Source organism: Micromys minutus (assembly GCF_963924665.1).
Source record: "Micromys minutus genome assembly, chromosome: 18".
Classification (NCBI taxonomy): domain Eukaryota; kingdom Metazoa; phylum Chordata; class Mammalia; order Rodentia; family Muridae; genus Micromys; species Micromys minutus.
In genome coordinates, this window is record NC_137953.1 from 12,858,708 (window position 1) to 12,883,201 (window position 24,494).

A 24,494-nucleotide genomic window follows, 5' to 3' on the forward strand; every position below is an offset into this window, starting at 1 on the left:
AAGAACAAACTAGACCAGAGACAATATTGCAGCCAACTCACAGAGGATGCCACAGGAAAACTAGGCGCACTCTCCCAAGTCTTGCTACTGAATGGCAGGCTTAGGAATCGTATTCCAACCTTTGCCTCTAATTCCATTGCAGGTCTCCCAAACCAGAACAGGTTCAACTTTTCATTAAAGCTCCATTGGTGCTTTAGAATTATTCCTTTACTTATCTCTCAGCTTCCCCCTTGCCAGGCACAGCCATCCTGGATCACACCAGCAATACAATGGTTGTACCTCCAGCACTTGGGAGAGTGAGGAAGGATTGCTACAAGTTTGAGACTGGCCTGGGCTATTATACCAACACTTGTCTCGAATCCATCTCCTCTAAAAGGTTATCCTGGATCTTTCATGTAACTTACTAAAAGAGAATTTCCAGCCTTCTATATGAATTTCTGATACTGCACTTTGAAAGCAGTACCCATCTATGGGGACATATTTTTGTAACTATCAGTTAGAAATATTAGTGTGAGTCCCTTGATCTACAACTATAGCAGAACTTTAAGCAGCATTAGGGTTTTGTTTATACTCACGTTGGACACATTTTAGGGCTGGTTCTTATTCAGCTGACAACCCCGAGGATTTTATCACATAAATAAAGTCTCCCATGTGTCCTACATTTCTGCTCTGAACTCAAATTCAAGAAGTCATGTTTGCCACAGCTTGCATTGTAAGATGACCGTTTGTCTGTCACTGGGTTGTCAAGATGCTACTTAGTCCTCATCTGTTCTTTGACCAACATACCCACATGCTATATCTGAGCAACTTTCATTCCCATAAAGAAACCTCATTTAAAACACGATAATACTCCTTGAAGAAACTATTTTTGCATTTTCTATTTTGTTTTTAAGAATTTGTTGATACCATCACTCCCTGGGGAGGTCTTGTGATCATCGATATTCAGGTGTGAACTGCTTGGGTATTGCTCCCTCTCGTACATTCCTCCTGGCTTCCTAAACTTCTTTTTGCTAATTTTTTTTTTAATTTTCTCCTTTCTTCTTCTGTATATCTTCATATTCACTTAGGATAGTTTTACAGATGGTCTCTGATCCACAATGACTCAGTCTCTCACTGTTGTCTTGTAAAATGACACCTCGAGGCCTGTTGTGTGACCAGCTCATATTGATTCATTTCTATGGGGGAAACCTCTTATTCCTGCTTTTGATGCTCACGAAATTTTTAAGTTGTGTCAAAAATTTAGATCTCAGAAATAGAAGTAGATGTGATTCCAATCCTTCAATGAGTGTGCGTGTGTGCGTGTGTGTGTGTCAGTCAGAAGACAACTTTCAAGAGTCAATTCTTTCCTGTATAACTTTTATTTGTCAGAAGTAATTGTCATTTTGGAGGCTTACTGCTGAATAAGTTCAATCTTTCTAGCTTTTTCTGAACTCTGGCTGGCCAGTTCAACTCAGTTGTTCTGGCTCAAACATCTCTCCAAGATGACTGACTCACTCTGGCTTCTCTGCTTCTCTCTGAATTGCTCTGCTTGGCCTCAAAATAATCCTGGCAATTCATTCTAATCTTCTGGCTCCTTCTTATTCTCTGGCTTCAACAGCCTCTGCTGACCTGCACTGCATGAACTACACTGATTGAACTAATTCAACTGAACTGATTTGAATTCAGCTGAACTCCACTCTGAACTCACTGAACTGGCTCAACTCAAATGTACTGAACGCAACTGCTAAACTGACCTCTCCCCCTGCAATGTTCGTAAATAGCTTTGCTCCTGAGAGTGGGGCATATTTTATCTCTGACTCATTCTGTCAAATCTTTCTCTGACTCATCACTTTGTCTGTTCCTCAGTTAGATGTCATCATTTGGGATTAAAGGATTCAAGCTAGAGAGATTAAAAGTGTGTACAAAGGTCATTATCTGTATTTGAGCCGGATCACTCAGACCTAGAAGGTCATTAGAGTTGATCAGAGCAGCCATGTTGCTGGATTAAAATTTCTCTACACTTTCCTTCTACAGTGAAGGTCCTGGAGGTTGAACTCAGGTCTTCAGGCTTGGTAGCAAGTGCCCTTAAGCCATTGAGGCCAGCCTTTCTTGCTTCTCCTTCTGCAATTGCTGTCATGTAGCCTCTAAAATTGTATTTGCTCCCCATGGCTTATCTTCCTTTGCTTGTGTTTCTTTCTCTCCTCTCTCTCTCTCTCTCTCTCTCTCTCTCTCTCTCTCTCTCTCTCTCTCTCTCTCACACACACACACACACACACACACACACATCTTCTACCTTACCTGCTTCAATCCCCATGATACACTGTGAGACATTCAGCTTCAGCTGATCTCAGGTTAGTCCTCACATTTATCCATCTCTCTCTCTCTCGTTTTTTTTTTTTTTCCTGAACTCAAATTCTATGTTCTCCTTCTTGAGTGTCCAGTCTAATATTATGACCACTGCACTGTTTTAAGTCCTCACTAAAGTGAATCAGCAAGTGTCTTACCGTTTAATTGCTGTGAAGAAATATCATGACCAAGACAACTTATAAAAGAAAGTGTTTACCGAGGGATTTCTGTTGTAGAGGGTTGGAGACCATGCCCATCATGCCAAGGAGAACGGGAGGGAGCAGGCAGGCATGTTGCTGGAGTGGTGATTGAAAGGTTATAGCTGATCCACAGACTCAAGGGGGTTGGGGCTAACTGGAAATGGCATGGCAATCAGCCTCAAGCACTGAGCCAAGTGAAATGCTGTTTCTAGCAAGGCCACACCTCCTAATCTTTTCCAAACAGTCCCACCAATTATTCAAATATATGAATGAGCCCATGGAAGTTATTCTTACCCAAACCACCACAAGTTTTTAAAATAGTGTTGTTCTCATCAAGGAACTGACCCCCACCCCCTTCCAAACCATGGTGTCTTTTTCTACACCCAGTAATCTTTGTGCTCTCTTGTACTTCTAAGTGGAGATTTGGGCTTTGCCGATATATAAATTGTGTTCGAGGTCAGTCAGGAATCCTGACAGAACCCTTTACAATTAAACAAAAAGAAAAGAAATCTTTTGTTTTAAATTTGCACACCTAAGGCAGAGAGCCACCAGCTCATGGTGAAGCAGAGGAGAGATGGAGAAAGGAACCAACAAGAGCATTCACCCGCCATGATTTGCCTGAGATAGACTGCTCTCCCTTGCAGTGCCCTGCTCTTCTGGCCACAGCCGCCCCCACTGTAGCAGGTTCTGTCAGCAGAAGCCATGCCTGTGAACAGGAACTCAGTCCCCCTCCCTTGCTTCCTGCAGAATCGCACGGATGATCCGCCAGGAAAGGGGCAACGCGCTGCTGGTTGGTGTGGGAGGCACAGGAAAGCAGTCTCTCACGAGACTCGCAGCACATATATGTGGTTACAAGTGTCTGCAGATTGAGCTCAGCCGGGGGTACAATTATGAGAGCTTCCATGAAGACCTGAGGAAATTGTACAAGATGGCTGGCGTGGAAGACAAAAATATGGTTTTCCTTTTCACAGACACCCAGGTACGTACTCAAACAGTGAGCACATGGGATCCTGATCCACTGTGAGCACCTGGGGTTAAAATCTACTGTGAGCACATAAGGTTACAATGCACTGTGAGCACATAAGGTTACAATGCACTGTGAGCACATGGGGTTACAACGCACTGTGTTTTGAGGGTGGGCAAACTATGAAGGATTGCTGTCTCTGCTCACTTATCCCCCACACCTTATAAAAGTCATTTATGGCCCGGTGTTTTGTTTTGTTTTGTTTTTTAACCAAGTTTCTCCCTTTAAATTCAAAGTATTTGTGGTCAGAATTTAAAGAGAGCTATTCTCGGGGGAAAGGCACAGATAGTGGAAGGTTATTGTTCTCATTTCATTTCTATTGCTGTAATGAAACAGCCTGGAAAAACTCAGCTTAGGGGAGAAGGTTTTGTAGTTTCTGGTTACTGTCCATCCTAACACAGAAGTCACAGTGGCAGGACCTTGGAAGAGCCGGGCGCATCACCCTCACAGTGAACAACAAAAAGAAGTGAATTCAAGCTTGTTCACTTTCTTGCTTGAACTCTGACCATTTCTCCGCTCTTACACAGCTCAGGACTCACTGCTAGGGAATGGTGCTGCCTACAGTGGGCTGGGCCACCCACATCAACAATGGCAATCTCTCATGAGACTCTTCCCAGGTGATTCTAAGGTTCTGTCAAGTTGACAGTTAAAGCTGAGCACCGCAGTAATAAACTATTTAGAAGTAACTCCGTAGTCTTCATTAGCCATTACGAGAGGTTTTAAATTTTCTGTAGCAGGGGCTTTCATGCACACACACACACACACACACACACACACACACACACACCATTAAAAGTTTTTATTTTTTAAAATCATAATATGGCATTGACAAGGTGTGGAAAAACTTATCCTGCTGCTCAGGGGGTAAAGGGAACCTGGGAATGATCCCCAGGCTTCAGATGGCAGGAGAGACTGGCACCCTGAAAGTTGTCCTCTGACCTTCACGGAATCTGTTTAGACTTAGAACCCACTTACATTCTGAGATTTTCTTCTAAACTTGAATAGGTAATTTGCAGGGACACACAGACACACAGACACACAGACACATGCACACACAGTAATGAATACACTAAAATGTAATAAAATGTTAAATCTCTCTTTATGAACAATAAGCTATATATAAAGACAAATTTGAATTAGAAAGCCTTAGAAATGATCTCAATCAGTTTAGCTAAAAGTTTGGGAAGAAGGATGATAATAAGGCACTAAGGCTAATAAGACGTGGAAACAATAGATTCAAGTCCAAAACCTCAAAAGTCAAAGTCAGCATTTGTTCTGAGGGAAAGTGTACAGTTATGAACAGCGAAAGACGTAACAGAAACAAGTCAATAACTATTTCCAAAACTTCCAGTAATGAGAGAAGAGGCCCATTTAATAATGTACAAATTACCTATTCAAGCTTAAAAGAAAATCTCAGAACATAAGTGGTTTGTTTCGAAGTCTAAACAGACTCTTTCACCAGAAATTACTTGTTTTATTCTTTGAGAATAGCATCGGCTTACACTGTCCTCCAATTCCCCAGGACCTGTGTCACACGAGCCCCTCCCACATCATGTCCTCCTTTTTCCTCTTATTATAACCCACACATGCACGGGTGTAGGGCCATCTACTGAATCATGGGTAACCTGCTATCCCCTTGGAAAAAACTGAGTCACCCGATCTCATAGGCCATCAAAGAACAGCAGCTTCATAGCAAGGGTGTGGCCTTGTGGGCCCCGCGCCTTCTATGCTAGAACATTGACTGGCTTGAGCACAGCATGTAGGACTTACACAGATAGTCACAGCTGCTGTGGGTCATGAGTACAAAGCCATGTCATATCTGAAAGACACTGTTTTGTGGTAGCTCCCCCCCCCATGCCACCCAAGACAGAAGTCAATGTGACTAAATTCACCCCTGCTTCAAAGCAAAGACAACTGAATTCTCCAAAAGGAAGCACTTATAAAACCCAGACTAACAAAAGGAGATGTTAAACATTAATTACTAAAGTCATCCTTGACCTAAATGAGAAGTAGACGATATTCATGTACTTTAAATTCATGCATGTTAATCTCACTCCTGGGAACTTGGTCCAAGAAAATAATGACCTTCCCAGTGGAGAAGCAAAGCTTTAGGCCTAAAGACGGATTGGTAATAGAAACTAAATTGCTAGCCATTTATGCCCATGAAAATGCAAGGCACTTTGTCTCCATGGTACGTTGTTTTCCCATAAGATGATTACTCTACAGAAGTGTGTTTTAATGCTTTATAAAATCATAACTGAATGGAGCAGAATATAAGATACTTATACATGGGATTCTGTTAAGTAAGATGTTGTGCTAGTGAGTTTTAACTGTCAAATTGACACAATCTAGAACCACCTGGAAAACAGAGTTTCAGTTGAGCAATTTCTCTAGAACAGATTGCCCTGTGAGCATATCTGTGAGGAACTGTCTTGTTAATTGATGTGAAAGGACACAGCCCACTGTGGGCGGCATCATACCCTAGGCAGAGATTCTCAAACAAAGGAAGTCATCTGAGCATGAGCACACAGGCAGCAAAGATACGGTTATTTCTCTCTGCTTTTGACTGCAGACATTATGTAACTCGAGGCTCTGAGTTCCTCCCTTGACTGCAACCTGGAGTTGCACTTCAAATAAGTCCTTTTGTTCCAATGTCACCTTTGGTCCAGGATGCCTTAGTCACAGCATGAGCAGTACAGGGGGAAAAAAAGGCACAAACACCCTTCAAGAGGCAAAACAAGAGAGGAAAATGGAAACTCGATAAAATCACTGTTAGGATTTAGGATGCTGTCTACGGTTTAAGTATCTTTTAAAGGTGGAACCGGTGCCTGTTAGTTTTAGAATAAATGTCCAATAACTTCACGTAATGACTGGGGCACCCTGAACTTATAATGGCCACTTTGCTTTTCCTATAGATTGTCGTTGAAGAGTTCCTTGAAGATATAAACAACATTCTAAATTCAGGCGAAGTGCCTAATTTATTCGAGAAGGACGAACTGGAGCAGGTTTTAGCAGCCACCAGACCAAAAGCAAAGGAAGCTGGAATCTCTGAGGGGAACAGAGATGAGGTAGCACATCCCAGAATTATTACGCAGCTTTCTAAGCAAAGGTGGCCTTAGCTCTTTCGCTCAGTGGACACAGTTCTCCTATAAAGAGTCCATGGGTAGATTTTTTATGTGATTTTTTTCTTTGTAATTCTATTTATTTTATTTTCTGTGTCTAACGTGTTTGTTCACTACACGTTCAGCAATGTCTATGGAAACAGAAATCAGAAATCCCATTGCCCGCACAGAGATTACAGTCACAGCCAGACCCCCCTCTCCTCTTCTTGCCTGTACTTGTTAGATGCCTACACTGTCTTGAGATGGCCACAGGTCCAAGCAGAATGCTTTTTATACTCTTGCCTGGCAGCAAGAGCCTGCCCAGTGAAAACGGAAATACGATCTCTCTCTCTCTCTCTCTCTCTCTCTCTCTCTCTCTCTCTCTCCCTCCCTCCCTCCCTCCCTCCCTCCCTCCCTCCCTCCCCCTCTCTCTCTCTCTCTCTCTCTCTCTCTCTCACACAGTACAGCTGATGCCCACCTCCGTTTCTCCAGCACAGTTTCCTTCTCTCTGCACCGCCTTCCACTTTAAGACCATTATTATGGGATAGTTAATGTGTCCCCTGTGAGGCCTGCCCTGGGCCAGAGATGATAATAAGTACAGTCAGCAAGTCTACTTTAGCTACCTTATGCCAAGGGGGACTCATTACGGGAGGCGTGGAACCTCAGGAGGCCAAAGAAGGAGAAGCGGCCTGGGTCCTCGGAATGAATGTGCACTGGCCTCATTCCGTTCCTGCTCTGTGAAAATAATCTGGCTAGAAGTAATTTCAGGAAGGAAAGGACTTCTTTGGCCGACAATTCCATAGCAGGCAGTCAGGGCAGGAATTGAAGCGGGTCCCTCTCACACCGCAGCCAAGAAACAACCCCGCCACCTGCACGCAGCTGCTCTGTTCTTACAGTTTTCTGTCGGGTCCAGCCACACCCATTGCCAACCCGCAGCCATGCCCATTGCCAACCCGCAGCCAACTGATGTGGATAATCCCCTGCTGAGGCTCTTTTCCAGATTATTCCAGGTTATGGCAAGTCGATTGCTAAAACCAACCATCACACACATTGTGGGAACTAACCGCAACGGAGCCCAAGCCTCTAACGTACCATTCCTGTTATGGCAGTGAGCCCAGGGTCACTGTGCCCCTGCTAAGAGCCGCCAGCCACAAAGCAATGTATCCTCCTCACTGGCAGGAACAGCCAAAATATGCTGTGACGTCCAAAAATAACGTCCCCAGGGCCACACCACATCTCAGGCTTTCCAACTTAGAAAGATAAACGCCAGGACCCTGCCCCTTACTGCTGACTGCTCTCTGTCCTAAGGCAAACCCTATGTAGGTCTCTCTCCACTTCGTTCAAGGGGTCTCTTTAAAGTCATATACAGTGCTCAGAATGCAGTGGAAACTGCAAAACGTCTTTTTCTTCCCTTGGGGTTGACTCCAGGGTCTCTCACGTGGTAGATAAGCCATCAATAACCAAACTCCAGTACTTCCTTTTAACTGTTTGAGACAAAGGTCTCACCAAATGCCCCTAGTGTGACCCTGAACTTACCCTGTAGTTCATAGTGACCTTAAACCTTCATCCTCCTACCCCCGCCTCCTGAACAGCTGGAGTTACAGAACGACACCAGCACCAGGTCCACCTCTGGCTGCCATTTTGCCGTACATTCAGATTGCATGAGTGTCTTCATCATTCTTGTCGCTATAGAAAAAAAAATCACCTAACACAAGTAACCTAAAGATGAAAAGGTTTCTTCCAGATCCTAGTTCAGGGGGTCCCGTCCTCATGGGATCAGCCTATCACGGCTGGGAAGTGACGGTAAGAAGACCTTGACCCGAGCGATTGCACACATCACACCCACAGTTGGGAAGCAGGGAAATGAACTCGGGCGTGTCAAAGCCCAGCTCCTCTCTCCAGACCCCCCCCCCCGCCCCCAGCACACGGTCCCGCCTAGAGTTAACATAGGTCTTCCCACATCAAGCAATGTGACCAAGACCAATGTGAGTCTGGATTCTGTCAAGCACACCGAGTGTAGACATTTGCAAGTCACCCAGCTCAGCTCACTTCATTTGCTGCTGGGCTCTTCCCTGTGTTTCTTGTTCCCTCCCCCCACTCCCCCCCACCCCGTTCTCCTTATTTTCGACTGAAAACTGATCTTTATTGTCAGGTGTTTCAATATTTCATCAGCAGAGTTCGACAGAAGCTCCACATAGTTCTCTGCATGAGCCCGGTGGGCGAGGCCTTCAGGTCCCGATGCCGCATGTTCCCGTCCCTGGTGAACTGCTGCACCATCGACTGGTTTGTGCAGGTCGGTGACAGCCCAGGCGATCCCCTGTGAGAGACGGATTTGCTTGTTGGGGGCTGGGGGAGGTGGACTGCCACACTGAGCACACAGTTCATGATCCTCATGTTAGTTGTAAAGGCTTCTGGGAAATTACCCAGACGCAGGATGACGCTGGTGATCGCAGAACAAAGACGAAAAAGATTTGTAAAGGGAGGGGAGACCACTGACACGGACGTTGAGACAGTGCAAGGCCAGGGAGAGAACTGAAAAGAGGCAGAGCCAGAGATGTTCTTCCAGATGTTCATTCCCAGCACCCACACGGTTGCTAAAGGTCGTCAGTAATACCAGTTCCGGAAGATCCGGCTACCTCTTCTCTCCCCCAAAGGCATTGAACATGTGTGGCACACAGTCATATATGCATGCAAAAAAATTCCAATACACATAAAAATAAATAAATCCCACCAAAAGAGGGTATCAGAGACAATGTAAGCAACGATCTCAGAAAGTCTTCTGGAGGCAAACCAAAAGACAAGAGAAAGGGCTGGAGCAGTATAGCAAAGCCGAGAACGCCCTGTATTTAATCTTTTATTACATTATTTATTGGGGGGTGGTCAGATGTCATCCTATTGGAGTAAGTTCTCTTCTTCCACCACGTGAGTCCAGCAGCCAAACCCAGGCTGTCAGGCTTGGCAGCAACCGCCTTTACCTGCTGAGCCATCTTGCCAGTCCAAAAAGAACCACTTTTGAGCAGCCATTTTAAACTGTGGGTGTGTTGATAAAAAATAATCCAGGAGGAGACTCTTGACACAACACTTAGCCTTGTGGAACCAGCGTCACTGAATAGCAGTGAAGCACAGGGTGCAGTTGTCACTGAAGGAGCAGTGTCCTCGGTGACAAAAGGGGAGTGCTTAGAGTACCAGTGCAGGAAGCTACCAGGGCGGGGTGAAGAGCTCCCGGAAGTCTCCTTTGCTTCTGACCTTTTTCACTCATGTAGCAAGCAAAAGCACAAAAACACAAGCAGCCCTCAGAAAGATGGGAGGGGGAGGGAACTGGGGTTTCTCTCCAGCTGTGCTCAGCAGCAGCACAGAGGAACTAAGGGTCATATTTGATCAAGGGTCAAGGGAACTTCAAACGAGAGGTGGGAAGGTCGAAGTCTACGCAGGGCAGGGATTACATTGACAGGTATCATGGGGACGTTTACAGGTCCTTGTGACTTGCATCATTCTTTGATTGGAATTCCAAAGATAAGCTCCCATTGCTTCTAATCGGCCAACGTTTATCAGCAACTTCTATGCCCTTGACACCGTTCTGGGGGCAAACTGGTCAGCAAATGCAGACCTGGCTCCCCTGGAATAAGGTTCGGTTCATGAAACCCCCAAAGCAGGAGTAGGAATTAATGGAAGAGCTAGACAAAGAAGCCCTAGACAAACACTATTTCTAAGTTGTTGAACAATGTGTCATATGGCAGAATTTTCTTTTCAGATTGCCTTTTTACTTACAGTGGCCCAGAGAAGCGCTCCTGTCCGTATCCAAGTCTTTTTTCTCAGCTGTAGACACCGGGAACGAAGAACTCAAAGAAAAGCTTTCCCTCATGTGTGTGAACGTGCACCTGAGCGTCTCCCAAGTGGCGGAGCGCTACTACAACGAACTGCGCAGGCGCTACTACACCACGCCCACATCCTACCTGGAGCTCATCAACCTCTACCTGACCATGCTCACTGAGAAAAGAAAGCAGTTGGTTTCGGTACGTTCAGTTTTGTCCAAAAAAGTTCTCCCTCTATCTAAAAGAGCCATCTTCAAACCAAACTCACAGCCTGTAATGGCGTCCCAAAAGGGTCTTGCTGTGTTGCTTGGTAGGACTTCTCTCGGTTCCTGAATATTTCTATTTTCCTTCCTTCACATCTGTGTTGTGGGTCCAATAGAATGAGGACAACACGGTAGCATAGACATTGAACAGAGACCTCACCATCTCTGTAGGGTTTAACATGAAAGCTCTCTGATGAGCCACAGAGATGGGTTCTGAATGTTCCAAGATGTGCTGGTGGTCAGCACCGTGACCAAGGGCTTCACTGTCACTCTCTGTGCCACCCAAGCTCTGCCTCTTACGTCACAGTCTTGAGCCTGTTGAGAAAGGGCTGTAAGCTTGAATAGAAGATAACCCTAAACTGGGAAATATACACATCTTCAGTTCCAGCACTTGAACTAAGGACCATGAGGACCATCCTCAGCTACATAGTGCACTTGAGGGCTAACCTGTACTACATGAGATCTCATAAGTACAAAAATTAAATAAGAGGTTTTTTTTAAGTTTAGAAAATAAACTTTAGAAATACTTATAGTTCCTAGTTGAACTGTTGTAAAATTTCAGATAAGCTTCTATGAAGGGAAAAATAAAACAAATGGGTAAGACACAGTGTTCACGAAGTACTTAAACTTTGGCCTGACATGTGAGGCACCCAGAAACAGAGCCAATTAACAGGATACAAAATTACAACATTTTAGACACAGTGCAAGTGGAAGCATTTGCTACTTTGATATTTAAAACACCTTCCCAGGGTCCTAGCTTTGTAAATCCATCACCTGTAAGGAACCCAACAGTCACCTTTGACTTCTGCCTATTTAAAATGATCTTTTTGACACACCTTCAAAGCAGTGCCTCCTCTTCCTTCGAGAGGGGTCCCTGTAACTTGTGTACCACCTCTGGAGTGCTGGATGAGAGTTTTCACCCCTGGAAAGTATTTGTTCCCTTCCCTCTGTGAGCCAAATGGTTCAGGGACAACTCACAGTTATAGCCAGAGGGATCAGATTCAAACACAGTAAATGGGGCCAGTTCCTAGCTCTGTGCTACCTACAAAGGTTTCCCTGCTTGTAGTAGGCTCACCAACTGTGAAGATTGGCATGAGAGTTGTATAGGCTTAAACTTTGATGTATAAATGACGAATGATGTCGATCTACAGCTTCTAACACTGTTGTGAAATTTTTGTTGTCAATTAGGCACGAGATCGTGTAAAGAATGGTCTCACCAAGCTATTAGAAACAAATGCATTAGTAGATAAAATGAAATTAGACCTTTCGGCTTTAGAACCTGTGCTACTACAGAAATCACAAGACGTCGAAGCCCTGATGGAAAAACTAGTGGTGGACCAAGAGAATGCTGATCAGGTATCCAGTGGTGTGGGGACGGCCATATGGGCAAGGAGGCTTCAGCTGGGGCCAAAGGATCACACAGAATAAGTGTGACAATTTTCTCATTGCTATGACCAAATACCTGAAAGAAAGCAACTTAAGGGAGGAAGGGTTTGTTTTTGCTAACAGGTTGAGGGGGTACCGTTCATCGTGGCTTCAGGAATGTAAGGAGGCAGTTGGTCACGGTGTATTCACAATCAAGAAGCAGAGATAGCCGAATGCTAGTGATCTGTGGGGTTTCTCCATTTTATTCAGTCTTAAGACGCCCCAGCCCATAGGATGGTGCAACCCGCATTCAGGGTGGGTCTTCCCTGCTCGGTTAAAAACCTTTTTGGAAACAACTTTATAAACACACCCAAGAGTTGAGATTCCATGTCGACTGTAAATTCTGTCAAGTTAACAATCAGGATTCATCCACAGTAAGCTATCAGATCCTTAAAATAGCGACCAGAATCAGTAACGCTATCTTCCTAGAAATTCAGTCATGTTTGAAGATGTAAACAGTATCACTTGGCCAAATGGAGATGGTTCTCCATCACAGAATTGGTACCACTCCATGACCAGACTGAGAGTCACGAGAAAAGCAATATCTGAAGTTATAAAATTGCTCCTCCTCCTAGGAAGAGACTGTCTGTTGAATCTATCACAAGACGTAAGACAGACAAAGAGCAATGGGAATGTAAGTCCCCCTCACCATTGATCGAACACAAAGGGCAAATGAAAGTCACTCTCCTGACTTTTCAAATGCAAGTCAGATGTCTTGTACTTTTGGAGTGTTTGGGGATTTTTATAAACTTTGGAATGTCTGCACACATACAAGATATACAACACCAGACTCAAGTCTAAGCACAAGTCCATTTCTGTAACCTTTATAAGCATCTTATAGTAACTTTCTTTTCTATAACTTTTATAAGCATCTTATCTTACAGTAGCTTAGTACAATCGATTTTTATCTGCCTGCACTTGACTGTGGTGGTCACATGAGGTCACATGTGAAATTCTCTGCCTGTGGCAGTGTTTGGGGCTCTAAATGTTTCCGATTCAGATTTTCCTAACTAAAGATGCTCAGGTCTACAGCCACACCACCCTGAATGTGGCCGATCTTGTGATCTCCAAAGCTAAGTGGGGATGGGCCTGGTCAGTACTTGGATGGGAGACCAGGATGCTCAGCCTTAATGAGACCTCTTAAGCAACCTTGATTCCGTGGTTAGGTCCGTAATGTTGTGCAAGAAGATGAAGCAATAGCCAAGGTAAAAGCCGAAGAGACTCAAGCAATTGCTGACGATGCCCAGAGGGACCTGGAGGAGGCACTCCCTGCCCTTGAGGCTGCAAATAAAGCACTGGATTCCTTAGACAAAGCAGACATCTCCGAAATCCGAGTCTTCACAAAGCCCCCCGACTTGGTCATGACTGTGATGGAAGCCATCTCCATCCTCTTAAATGCCAAGTGAGTCACTGAATATCCCTTTGGTGAATTTTCCCCTTCCTCGTATTTCTCCTATATGTATAATTCATTCTGTTCTCCAGCCACCCCTCTTTGGTTTGACTCAGCAAATCCATCCAACAAGCGTTTTATCCAGAGTCTATTTCATGACATATTGTGGAAATATAAAACTATTGTCTATAGAATACAGGCAACTGGATGGACAGAGAAGATGCTCAGTTAGAAATCGGAACCTTGGGAAAAGCTCGGAGAACCATGATTTTCATAGAATGAGAGGGAGCCTTGGGAAAAGCTCGGAGAACCATGATTTTCATAGAATGAGAGGGAGCCGGGCAGACAGGCAGCGATTTCTTCGTGAGAGATCATCATGTGTATATTATGCCAAGCATATGTCTTCCTGATAACATTTAGTTTTCAGATTTTCTCCAACAATGCAATCTTTTTTTTTAAATTTCATGTGCATATATACTTCATACAGATATACATTCATGTATATAATATATAATTATATGTTATAATAATTCTTTCCTCCCTCTCCCTCATCCACACCTTCTCCCTTTCTCTTCAGAAAAGGGGAGGCCTCCCATTGGTATCAACTAGCCTTGGCATATCAAGTTTCAGTAAGACTAGGTACATATGGAAGGCATTTTTAAGACATCCTAGAAAGAGAAGTAAAAGGTCAAAGTTGAGGCAAAGGATAGAATACAAGAATTACAGTATTTTTAACATAAAAATTCTAGTTTAAGGGCTAGAGAGATGGCTCAACAATTAAGAGCACCTGCTACTGTTCCAGGGCACCCCAGATCAGTTCCCAGCACACACAGCAGGTGGCTCACATTCTCCTGTAACTCGGGTTCCAGGGCATCCCACGGCTCTTTTGACCTTTATAGTAACTTCACTCACACATGCATGTCCCCACACACAGACACAAACAAATCATTAAAAGTAAAAATAAAATAACTCTTCATAGAAACTGTTTCTAGCCATGCAGTGGTAGTACACGCCTTCAATCCCAGGGGGGCAGAAGCACTTGATCTCTGTGAGTTAAAGGCATCGTGGTCTACACAGTGAATTATTCCTGGACAATCAGATACACACAGAGAAACCCTATCTTGGAAAGACAGACAGACAGATAGATAGATGGATAGGTAGATAGATAGATAGATGATAGATAGATAGATGGATAGATAGATAGATAGATAGATAATAAAATTAAAACTACTGTTTCTGTAATGTCTTACAGAATAAAATACACAAAATAAAATAAAATGCTCTCTTATTTTATGTTATTCTCTAGCAAATCTAGGTTGTAGATATTAATCATCCAGTTCCCCCCCTCTCCGCATGACTTAGTTGGGCCACTACCAGAATTACAGTGCCAAGGTTAAAATTCCCCACCTACTGGATAATAGTATAACGTTCTCACAGGCTTTTCCTTGGTGCTCACCCCACTGTCAATGGCCGTTAACTCGCTGCTGTCTGTCTGCCTTTCAGGCCCGACTGGCCCACAGCAAAGCAACTTCTGGGTGACTCTAACTTCCTAAGAAGGCTCTTGGAGTATGACAAGGAGAACATCAAGCCTCAGATACTGTCGAAACTCCAAAAGTACATCAACAATCCTGACTTTGTGCCTGAGAAGGTAGAAAAGGTGTCCAAGGCCTGTAAGTCCATGTGCATGTGGGTAAGAGCCATGGATCTGTATTCTCGGGTGGTCAAGGAAGTCGAACCGAAGAGACAGAAGCTCCGTGCTGCCCAGGTACCTGTTCATATCATGACACTTTGTAGAATGGAAAAGGTCATGAAAAACGGTCACTCGCCCTCTCTGTGGCAGGCCCCTGGGAATCTCCTGTGTGCAACGTGAGAGTGGTCGCAGTCCTGAGAAATAGCTCGGTTTTAGAAATGGCGGGCTGATATGACTTTCCCGCAGAAAGTTTCTCTCAAGTCGGCCTTTTGTAGCATAAGAAGAAAGTGAGTCTTGAGTAGATTCATGTCATTAGCATCAGGGGAGAAAGGGACATATGTCTGCAGTGCTTGGGAAGTTTCTCACAGTCTCTTGTGGGTCTGCGTTCCTACACTGTTGGCATCTCAGCTGTCAGAACCAGTGAACCCAGGATCAGACATGAGGTCCTCAGTCTTCTAGAGGAGAACAAGGAATGCACTATAAGGGGAACAGGTTACCAAAGCCATGGGTAGTGAACAGGGATGAACATATCTTTTCTAGACACACCCAGAAAGTAAATATTGCTCTATCTCTGTGATTTTGCTACAGAGCCAGCCAAGGCTCTGAGTTAAGTCCTCAGCATAATAAAGAAAGAGAACCAAGAAGAAGTGATGGTTAGAGGGAGAGGAGAAAGAAGAACTCGTAGTCTAGTTCAGCCCGACAGAGACAAGCAGTAGTTCACCATCACTGGGGGAGGGAAAAGTGCTTTCCCTCAGCATGGTACCCATGTTCCTGTAAGCAACCCTAATGAAACTCATTAGGTTATTAAAAACATAAGGCATAAAAGTAGAAGAGAGGCTATCTAGAAATGGAGAGAATGGGGGGAGCACAAGAGAGAGTAATGGGAAGTGAATGTGATTAATATATATTATATACATGTATGAAATATCATAATGAAGCCCATTATGTATAACTCATATATGCCAACAACATGTTCTTATTATTAACCAATAGCCTAGTTGTGGCCTATGGGCCTTAGTTGGTAGACTTCTAATATAGAGAACTATTTAAGAAATATTAGTCTCCATTATACATGAATATTCTATTTGCTTCATAATTTAAAATCATAATCTACTGTGGTAACTACTACATCTGTTTCTCTATTCGTTTTATGACTTATTTTGTTGGCCATTGTATCAGTTGGGGTTTCTACTTCTCTGAAGAGACACCATAGCCAAGGCAACTCTTACAAAGAGCAACATTTAACTGGGGCTGGCTTACAGGGTCAGAGGTTCAGTCTGTTGTCATGACTGGGTGTATGGCAGTGTCTGCACAGGCATGCTGCTAGAGTAGTTGAGCGTTCTATATCGTGTTCCAAAGACAAACAGGAGAGACTGTCTTTCAGGAATCTAGGGAGAGAGTCTCAAAGACTAACTCTACAGTGACACACCTCTTCCAACAAAGCCACATCTCCTAAATGCGCCACTCCCTGAGCCAAACATATTCAAACTAGCACGTTCCACTCCCTGGCCCCCCTAGGCTTATTCAACAAGGTTATGTGGACCATACCTAGGCATAGCATAATGCAAAATATATTTAGCCTAACTTAAAAAGTCTCATAATCTTTAACAGTCTCACCAATGCTAAAAGATCAAAGTTCGAAGTCTCTCCTGAGATGCATCAATCCTGTAACTGTAATCCCGTAAGAAACCAAAATTTAAAAGAAGATCACATACCTCCATCATCATGCTTGATGTACATGACCATTCCAAAATGTCATGGTGAGGAAATACTGGACCAATACAAGACAGAAAAGTACCTAGGCAAACTCCAACCTCTCTGAGTCTCCATGTCTAATGTCAAAGTGCTCCTCAGATCTCCAACTTCTTTCATTCTTTTGACTGCTGTTGGCAGATCTGACATTCTCTTGGGCTAGTTCCACTCCCTATTATCAGCTTTCCTTGGCAGGTATCCCATGACTCTGACATCTGTAATGTCTTGGAGTATCCAAGGCAACTTCAACTTTATAGCTTCTTGTTCCAGTGTCTGGAATCCACACATGATCTTCTGGGCTTCTCCAAAGGGCTTAGGTCACTTCCCCAGCTTTGCCCTCTGAAGCAGTCTAGTTGACCCTATCCACTGCTGCTTCTGTTCTTGGTGATTATACCAGGATACTGGCATCTCCAATATGCTGGGGTCTTCCACTCCAACTAGGCTTCACCAAAAGCCTGTCATAGGCTCCCTATATGGTGTCAAACCTCAACATCTTTGCTCAACCCCTTCAGTCCTGGGGCAGCAACTGCAACTGAGGCTGCACCTTCATCAGTGGCCTTTCCTGACTTCTCACAGTGCTAAGCATCTCAGTTGCTCCCTATGACCCCTTCATGACTTCAAAACTAATACCACCTGGGTGATTCTTACACATTACCAAGTCCAGCTGCAACACAAGTACAACCTTGGTTATCTTTGGAACACAGCTTCTTTGTCCTCTCAGAAAACACTTTCCACTTCACCTCAGGAATGCTGCTTCTTTTTAATCACTGCTAATTTCTTACCTCCAGCTAATCAGCATCAATTGTCCCAGTATCCCTTCTCTTTTTGACTCTAAAGAAACTGCCAAGTTCTGTTGCTTGCTGGGGCTGGAACAGGCCCCCTTGTTCTATTATATCAACACCAGCTTTCTGTTTTCTAACTCCTTCACTAAGCTTGGCTGTCCTGGAACTTACTCTGTAGATTGACCTTGAACTCAGAGATCGGCTTGGCTCTGTCTCCTGAATGCTGGGATTAAAGGCTTGTATCATGCGCCTGAACTCTTTTCTTCATCTAGAACTTGCTCTGTCCCAGGCTGGGCTTGAACTCAGAGATCTGCTTGCCTTTGTCTCCTGTGATTAAAGGTGTATACCAACATGCCTGAGCCAAAGTTTTTCCATGGCCACTATTCCTCTAAATCAGAATCAAAAGCCTGTGTCTTCCAGCCTCAAGATCTGAATCACAAGTGTGCCCTTCATTTCTGAACTGTAGTTCATTCCAGACTAAAAGTCCAAATGAAAACAATAACCAGATAATAACACCTAACGTGACACAGCTATTCCCTGTTCAAATGCAAACACAAACAATAAGCTTATCTGGGTGGGATCTTGCCCTGATATCACCACTTCCTTAATCAGTTTATCCCCTTGAACACAGGATTCAGCTCCATTTCACTTTCTAGTGTCCTTTATTTGAACCATACATTTTATGTTTTTCCTTTCTAGACTTGCTATCCTTGATCAAAACCCTCTTCATGAAACTAAACCAGAGAACAAAGTCTCCACAAGACTTTTTATTTTATTTTATTTTTTGCCAATGCAATTAATATAAATCTTTTTACCTTAGCCTCAAGTAGACACTTCACTTCAAAAAACGGCAAAAAGCAGCCACATTCACCACCAAAATTCTCTAGGCTACATACTGAAATTCTTCTCCACTGAAACTTCTTAGCCAGGTCTGCACAGTTCAAATCATCCTTAGCACCAATGTCTTTCATATTCCTACTAGGATGGCTCATTTAAGCCCCAACTTAAAACATTCCACTTCATTCCAATGTCCCAAAATCTACATTCCTCTGAACAAAAGCATGCTCAGGCCTATTATAGCAATATCCCAGTCCCTGGTACCAACTTCTGTCTTACTTAGGGTTTCACTGCTGTAAACAGACACCATGACCAAGGCTACTCTTATAAAAGACAATATTTAATTGGGGATGGTTTACAGGTTCAGAGTTTCAGTCTGTTATCATCATGGTTGGAAACATGGCAGTGTCCAGGTAGCCATGGTGCTGAAGGAGCTGAGGGTTCTATAGGAGATTCTGTCTTCTAGGAAGCTAGGAGGAGGGTCTCAAAGCCCACCCCTACAGTAACATACCTCCTCCAACAAGGCCACACCTCCTAATAGTACCACTGCCTGGGCCAAGCATATTCAAACCACCACAGTATTGTTCTTGTTGTTACTTTGTTTGCTTGTTTCTGATTTTATATTTTACTTTATGGAGAAGAGGGGAGTTTGTGTATCCTAGGCTAACCTTAAACTTGCTATATAACCAGTGATGGCTCTTGCTTCTAACTACAGTTGTTGGGATTACAATTGTGTATGTCCAGCACCACGCCTGGTTTTATGAAGCACATGCTACACAAGTTTCCTCCCAACCAAGTTACATCCTAGCCCAGTCCGTGCAAGATGACAGTCTCTGGGGACATGTTAAAATGAACATAAATCGTATTTTTAACCAATTCTATACATAGGCAATTCAATCTTTGTGGGGCTGACTTGCTCACTTGCTTTCGTTAGATTGAACTTGACGCTACAATGGCTACCCTGAAAGAAAAGCAAGCGTTGCTGAAGAAAGTTGAAGATCAAATAAAGACTTTGCAAGAGGAGTACGAAAAAGGCGTGAATGAGAAAGAAAGTCTGGGTGAGAGGCTCATGGCTGATTTCCAAAAAGCAGGAGGAGTTTTCAGAGTCAGATCGTAGCATTTTAAAAGACCTAATTTTATGTCTAATTATGTCTATACATGTGTAAGACCCAAATTGAGTCTTATCTATTTGAGGCTCCTATAAATGAGACGAGAGATCAAGGATCGATGCAAAAGCAAGAGTTTTATTCATCCAGTGCACTGGGGTGGCCCACATTCAGAGGAGAGGCGACCCCGAAAGGCTGTTACAAGCAGTTTTTATACTCTTTAGGGGTGCAGGTTACATTAGCAAGGTTATAAATTAAATTCATTGGCTGAGTGTATAAGCCTTTGAATCTATTGACTAGCAAACATGTGACAGGCCATGGGATCAAAGGGTGAGGTGACCATCAGTCAATACATTCTGTGGTTTTTCAAGAATGTTCCTGCTCCTTCTAAGCACTGTGGGTGGAGAATGGAACCCTAGCCTTGACCTGAGGCAATGGGTATAAGGCTGGTGAAAGCCCCTAGGGTCCTTCCCATGTGTGGGGAAAAGCACATGAGAGCAATGCCTGCAGGAGCCAGTAGAGGGCATCAGGTACCCCAAAGCCAGAGCCATCTAAGGTGTGTTAGGAACCACACTCAGCTTTGCAGCAGCAGTAAGCACTTGTACCTGCTGAGCCATCTCTCCAGCTCCCAGGTCTCAGCTTTAATCTAACATGCAGGGTGCACTTACACTGTCCTTCTTGCGTGAGCTTACCAGATGAGAAGAATGAAGATACTGTAGAAATTGACCATCTTCCATACAGAATGGCTTGTTTGAACATGCACATTATAACTCCAAAGAACACGTGACTTTGGTCTAGACAATAAACACGGCGGGCCTACACTGTCTCCAGCAAAAGTAAGAAGCGCACGGAAAGTTGCTAGCATGGAAGAGGCTAGACTTGGCTCTGAAACATACACACACAGGGAACTGGTGTAAACTTTCGTAAAGATGAAGTGACATCATTAGCTGCATAACAATAGCTCGCTCGGAACCCCGAAGCAAGCCGATCAACTCTTAGTAATTTGGAAAATGTTGGAGTAACCTTGACCAGATGTTCTCAATGCCATCCAGCAAAGAACATGGCCCTGACCAAAGCACGCCTGGTACGTGCTGGAAAGCTGACGGCTGCACTGGGAGACGAGCAGGTCCGGTGGGAAGAAAGCATAGAGAAATTCCAGGAGGAGATAGCGAACATCGTTGGGAACGTGTTCATAGCCGCAGCTTGCGTGGCTTACTATGGGGCCTTCACGGCCCACTACAGGCAGTTGGTGAGTAACGCTGGGTGTGGAGTGGGAGAAGAGGAACCGGGTGGGGTTTGGAAGACTCACTTCCCTAGGTTTAAAGGGAAGTTCTCCACTATGGCAACTCACCAGGGCAGAAGTATGTGTTACATTTATATAACACGTGCACACACAGACCTTCGCCTCTCCCATTGGCTGGTGACCACCTACACCTAAGCTTCCAATAACATCTCTCCCTTCCCTTCTTCAACACTGTAAATCTATCCAGCACTCAACAGTAACCTTGGGGACAGGAGGGATACAGGGAGGTCCTTACCTTTGTGTCAGAGATGACATCTAAACCCAGTGTGTGTGTGAAGTAAGAAGCACTTGAGGAAGGAGTCAGGAAACAGGAAGAGGCAAACCACTGGATAAATCTGTGTTTTTCTGGAACTTTTGTCATATACATACATACATATACATACATACATATACATATACATATATGAAAGATATGTGTGTTATTGTGTTTGTGTGTGTTCAGTGTGTGTGTGTTCAGAGTTACAGGCAGTTGTGAAATATCTGACATGGGTGTTAAGAACCTCACTCGAGTCCTTTGCAAGAGCAGTACGCATTTGAGACTATATACATGTACATATACATATACATATACATACATATACATAAACATAGTTATGTTTACATGCACTTTCCAAAGTACCAAATGACAGGAAGAATTGCATAGCCACTATTTATTAAATAACTTCCTCAAAATGTTCAGCTTCGTGAGCAGTGGAACAGCAGTCTTGGAGTCACCCAGCCTCGGAAAGCGCTCAGGGATCCTTTGGTTCAGTGTCATTGGTCCCTCGTTGGGGAGGAGGGAAATAATTCTGTACCACGAAGTAGTGCTCACAACCATCGTGAGAACTCCGTTCCTCTCCACATGCTTCCAGACGCTCCAAAGAGGACTGAAGTCCACACAGGAGAAGAGCGTGCCTGAAGTTATAGTAATGACACACGGTATAGCCATCCCAGCCGCAGCTGCCTGCTGCCCTCCATCACGTGTTAAATGTTCCTTCTTACAGCTTATAGAGTGCTGGATTACCTCCTGCCTGGCCCTGGAGATCCCCATCGACCCCTCCTTCAGTCTCATCCACATTCTTGGCGATCCCTATGAAATCCGGCAGTGGAACACAGACGGACTGCCCAGAGACTTGATATCAACTGAAAATGGCATTTTGGTTACTCAGGGGAGAAGGTGGCCTTTGATGATTGATCCCCAAGATCAGGTGTGTGACAAACGACTATAGGAGGGTGGCCCTCTGCTGAATATAACATGTAAGCGAGGATTTTTAACATGATTGAAAGACCACGGGGGACTTGGATCTAGGGAGATGAGAAGGCTTCTCCTCGGAGCTCCCTCGTCTTACAGAAGTGCTCAGTTTTCTGAAAAGTCAGAAGGGACCTGCATGAGAGCCCTCCATTATCCCCATCGACTGATTTGGGTTAGAAGGTTGGCTTTTTATTTTCTACTGGGGAGCATATAAATTGGCAGAAATGCATGACAATGCGTCCTTTTACCCTAAAAGTCTAAGGAATCAGGGTGGAGTCAGAATAACCGGATGAAGGCAAGCTTGCCTTCAATTTACAGACTCCTGCCATCTGACCTCCTAAATGCAAAGTGAGGATTAGAACAAGAAGCCCCTAAGAAAGTCACAGGAAGGAAGCTGACTGCCTATGTTAGTGAGGGTTTCTCTGCTGTCTAGAGACACCACAACCAAGGCAACGCTTACAAAGGACAACATTTAATTGGGACTGGGTTACAGTTTCAGAGGTTCAGTCCATTATCATCATGGCAGGAAGCATGGCAGCCTGCAGGTAGACTTGGTGCTGGAGGAGCTGAGAGTTCTACATCCTGATCCTAAGGCAACCAAGAGAAGACAGTCTTGTGCAGGCACCGTGGGTGGAGCATGAGGATAGGCCCTCAAAACCCACCCTCACAGTAACTCGCTTCCTCCAACAAAGCCACACCCCCAATGGTGACACTTCCCACGGGCCAAGCATATGTATTTATCACACAGGCAAAACCCTAGCCTTTCCTGGGTGTCTCTGTTCTTCCTTTGTTTTAAATTTGAACAAAAAGAAGAATCTCAAACATTGGATTTAAAAGGTCTTTATTGAGGAGAGGATTTTTTTTTGTTTTGTTTTGCTTGGGATGGGGGTTATTTATTTATATCTCCAATTTAGTTCTAGACTGAACAGCTCTAATCTTTATTCAAGAAACTGCCCGACATTTGACCTTCTCTGTGTTTTCTCACACAGGCCAATCGCTGGATAAGAAACAAGGAAAGCAAGAGTGGGTTAAAGATCATTAAGCTTACAGACACCAATTTCTTACGAATACTGGAAAATTCCATCCGACTGGGTCTACCTGTCTTACTGGAAGAGGTTCGGTTTTTTACTTTGCCCTCTCAGTTAATTCCTAACTGTCCGATGTCTGGGATGCTGTCCGGGCCAATAGAACACATCTGCACACGTGAAGGACACCGTTCAAGTCTATTTTCATACGGGTCAAGCCAGTTACTGCTCCAGCAGTACATTCTCAGACGAGCTAAGATCTGTTGGCTGAAAGAATTTTTCACACCACTAATCTGTAGCTAAAAATCCTTACTTACCACGCTGCTCATTCCCAGACCTTGCTGCAGGCCCTCACTTTCTCCAACCAAAAACAGTAATGAGAGCAGGAACCTCTCTCTACAGACATGTCCTACACTAATGATGAAACACGAACTATTCTGGCAGATGCAATCATCATTTCTACTCAGGCATAAGGTCAGATTAAAGGATCAATAATAAAAATGAACCTCTTTTTTGTGTAGACAAGTCTCAGGTATAAAGACAGGCTGGTCTCAAACTTACTTTGTAACCCAAAATTACCTTGAACTCTTGATCCACCTCCCTCTACCTCCCAAATTCAGATGTGTCACCAAAACTGGGTTTTACAGGGCGGGTACTAGGAGTTGGGTCTTTGGGCATGCTGGGCCAACACTCTACCAACTGAGCTACACTCACATACCCCAGATGAGTGGCTAATTGAGTTAAGATGTTCCTACCATGAGACTCATCACTCCAAGACTGACGCTGCTTACATCACTCACTCATCCCACAAACATTTAAGAACAAACGGCAAAGAGTATAAACAGGGACCCTGCCCTCAAAAGCCCACAGACTCAGTGGGAAGAAAGGTAGTAAAGAAATAAACAAAGGAAAGAAGGAAGTGATGGGGAGGAAGAGATCTTTCAAGCAAAAGCTTTGAAAGAACAAGGGTACAGAGACAGAGAAAGAGCAGGGACACAGTCCCGGTCTAGTTTCATCCTCTTGCCAGGGTGAGACAGTCTCACAAAAAGCATCCTGGGGAGGAAAGGGTTTGTTCGACTTATGTTTCCAAGTCACAATCCATCGCTGAGGAAGGTCAGGTAGCGACAAGAATGTTTGCTGGCTCCTGCACTGACTCCTACTTAGTTTTCTTCACACAGCCCAGAACCGCCCACCCAGGGATGGCTGGGTCCTCCAGCATGCTCATAGG

The 24,494-nt window shown here is 44.2% G+C and overlaps 1 protein-coding gene across 1 annotated transcript in view; it reads left to right on the top strand.

The window, feature by feature from the left end:
- Positions 1-24,494, top strand: part of DNAH6 (dynein axonemal heavy chain 6) — a gene marked incomplete at both ends in the record, with an annotated part of 168,476 nt that overhangs the window by 97,852 nt on the left and 46,130 nt on the right. The window contains 11 exons of the mRNA XM_080932360.1: positions 3,273-3,504; positions 6,465-6,617; positions 8,803-8,943; positions 10,421-10,663; positions 11,914-12,081; positions 13,317-13,552; positions 15,044-15,305; positions 19,536-19,659; positions 20,760-20,956; positions 21,994-22,197; positions 23,231-23,356. Of these exons, the coding sequence (XP_080788486.1) occupies positions 3,273-3,504; positions 6,465-6,617; positions 8,803-8,943; positions 10,421-10,663; positions 11,914-12,081; positions 13,317-13,552; positions 15,044-15,305; positions 19,536-19,659; positions 20,760-20,956; positions 21,994-22,197; positions 23,231-23,356 (2,086 nt within the window). The remainder of the gene's footprint in view (positions 1-3,272; positions 3,505-6,464; positions 6,618-8,802; positions 8,944-10,420; positions 10,664-11,913; positions 12,082-13,316; positions 13,553-15,043; positions 15,306-19,535; positions 19,660-20,759; positions 20,957-21,993; positions 22,198-23,230; positions 23,357-24,494) is intronic.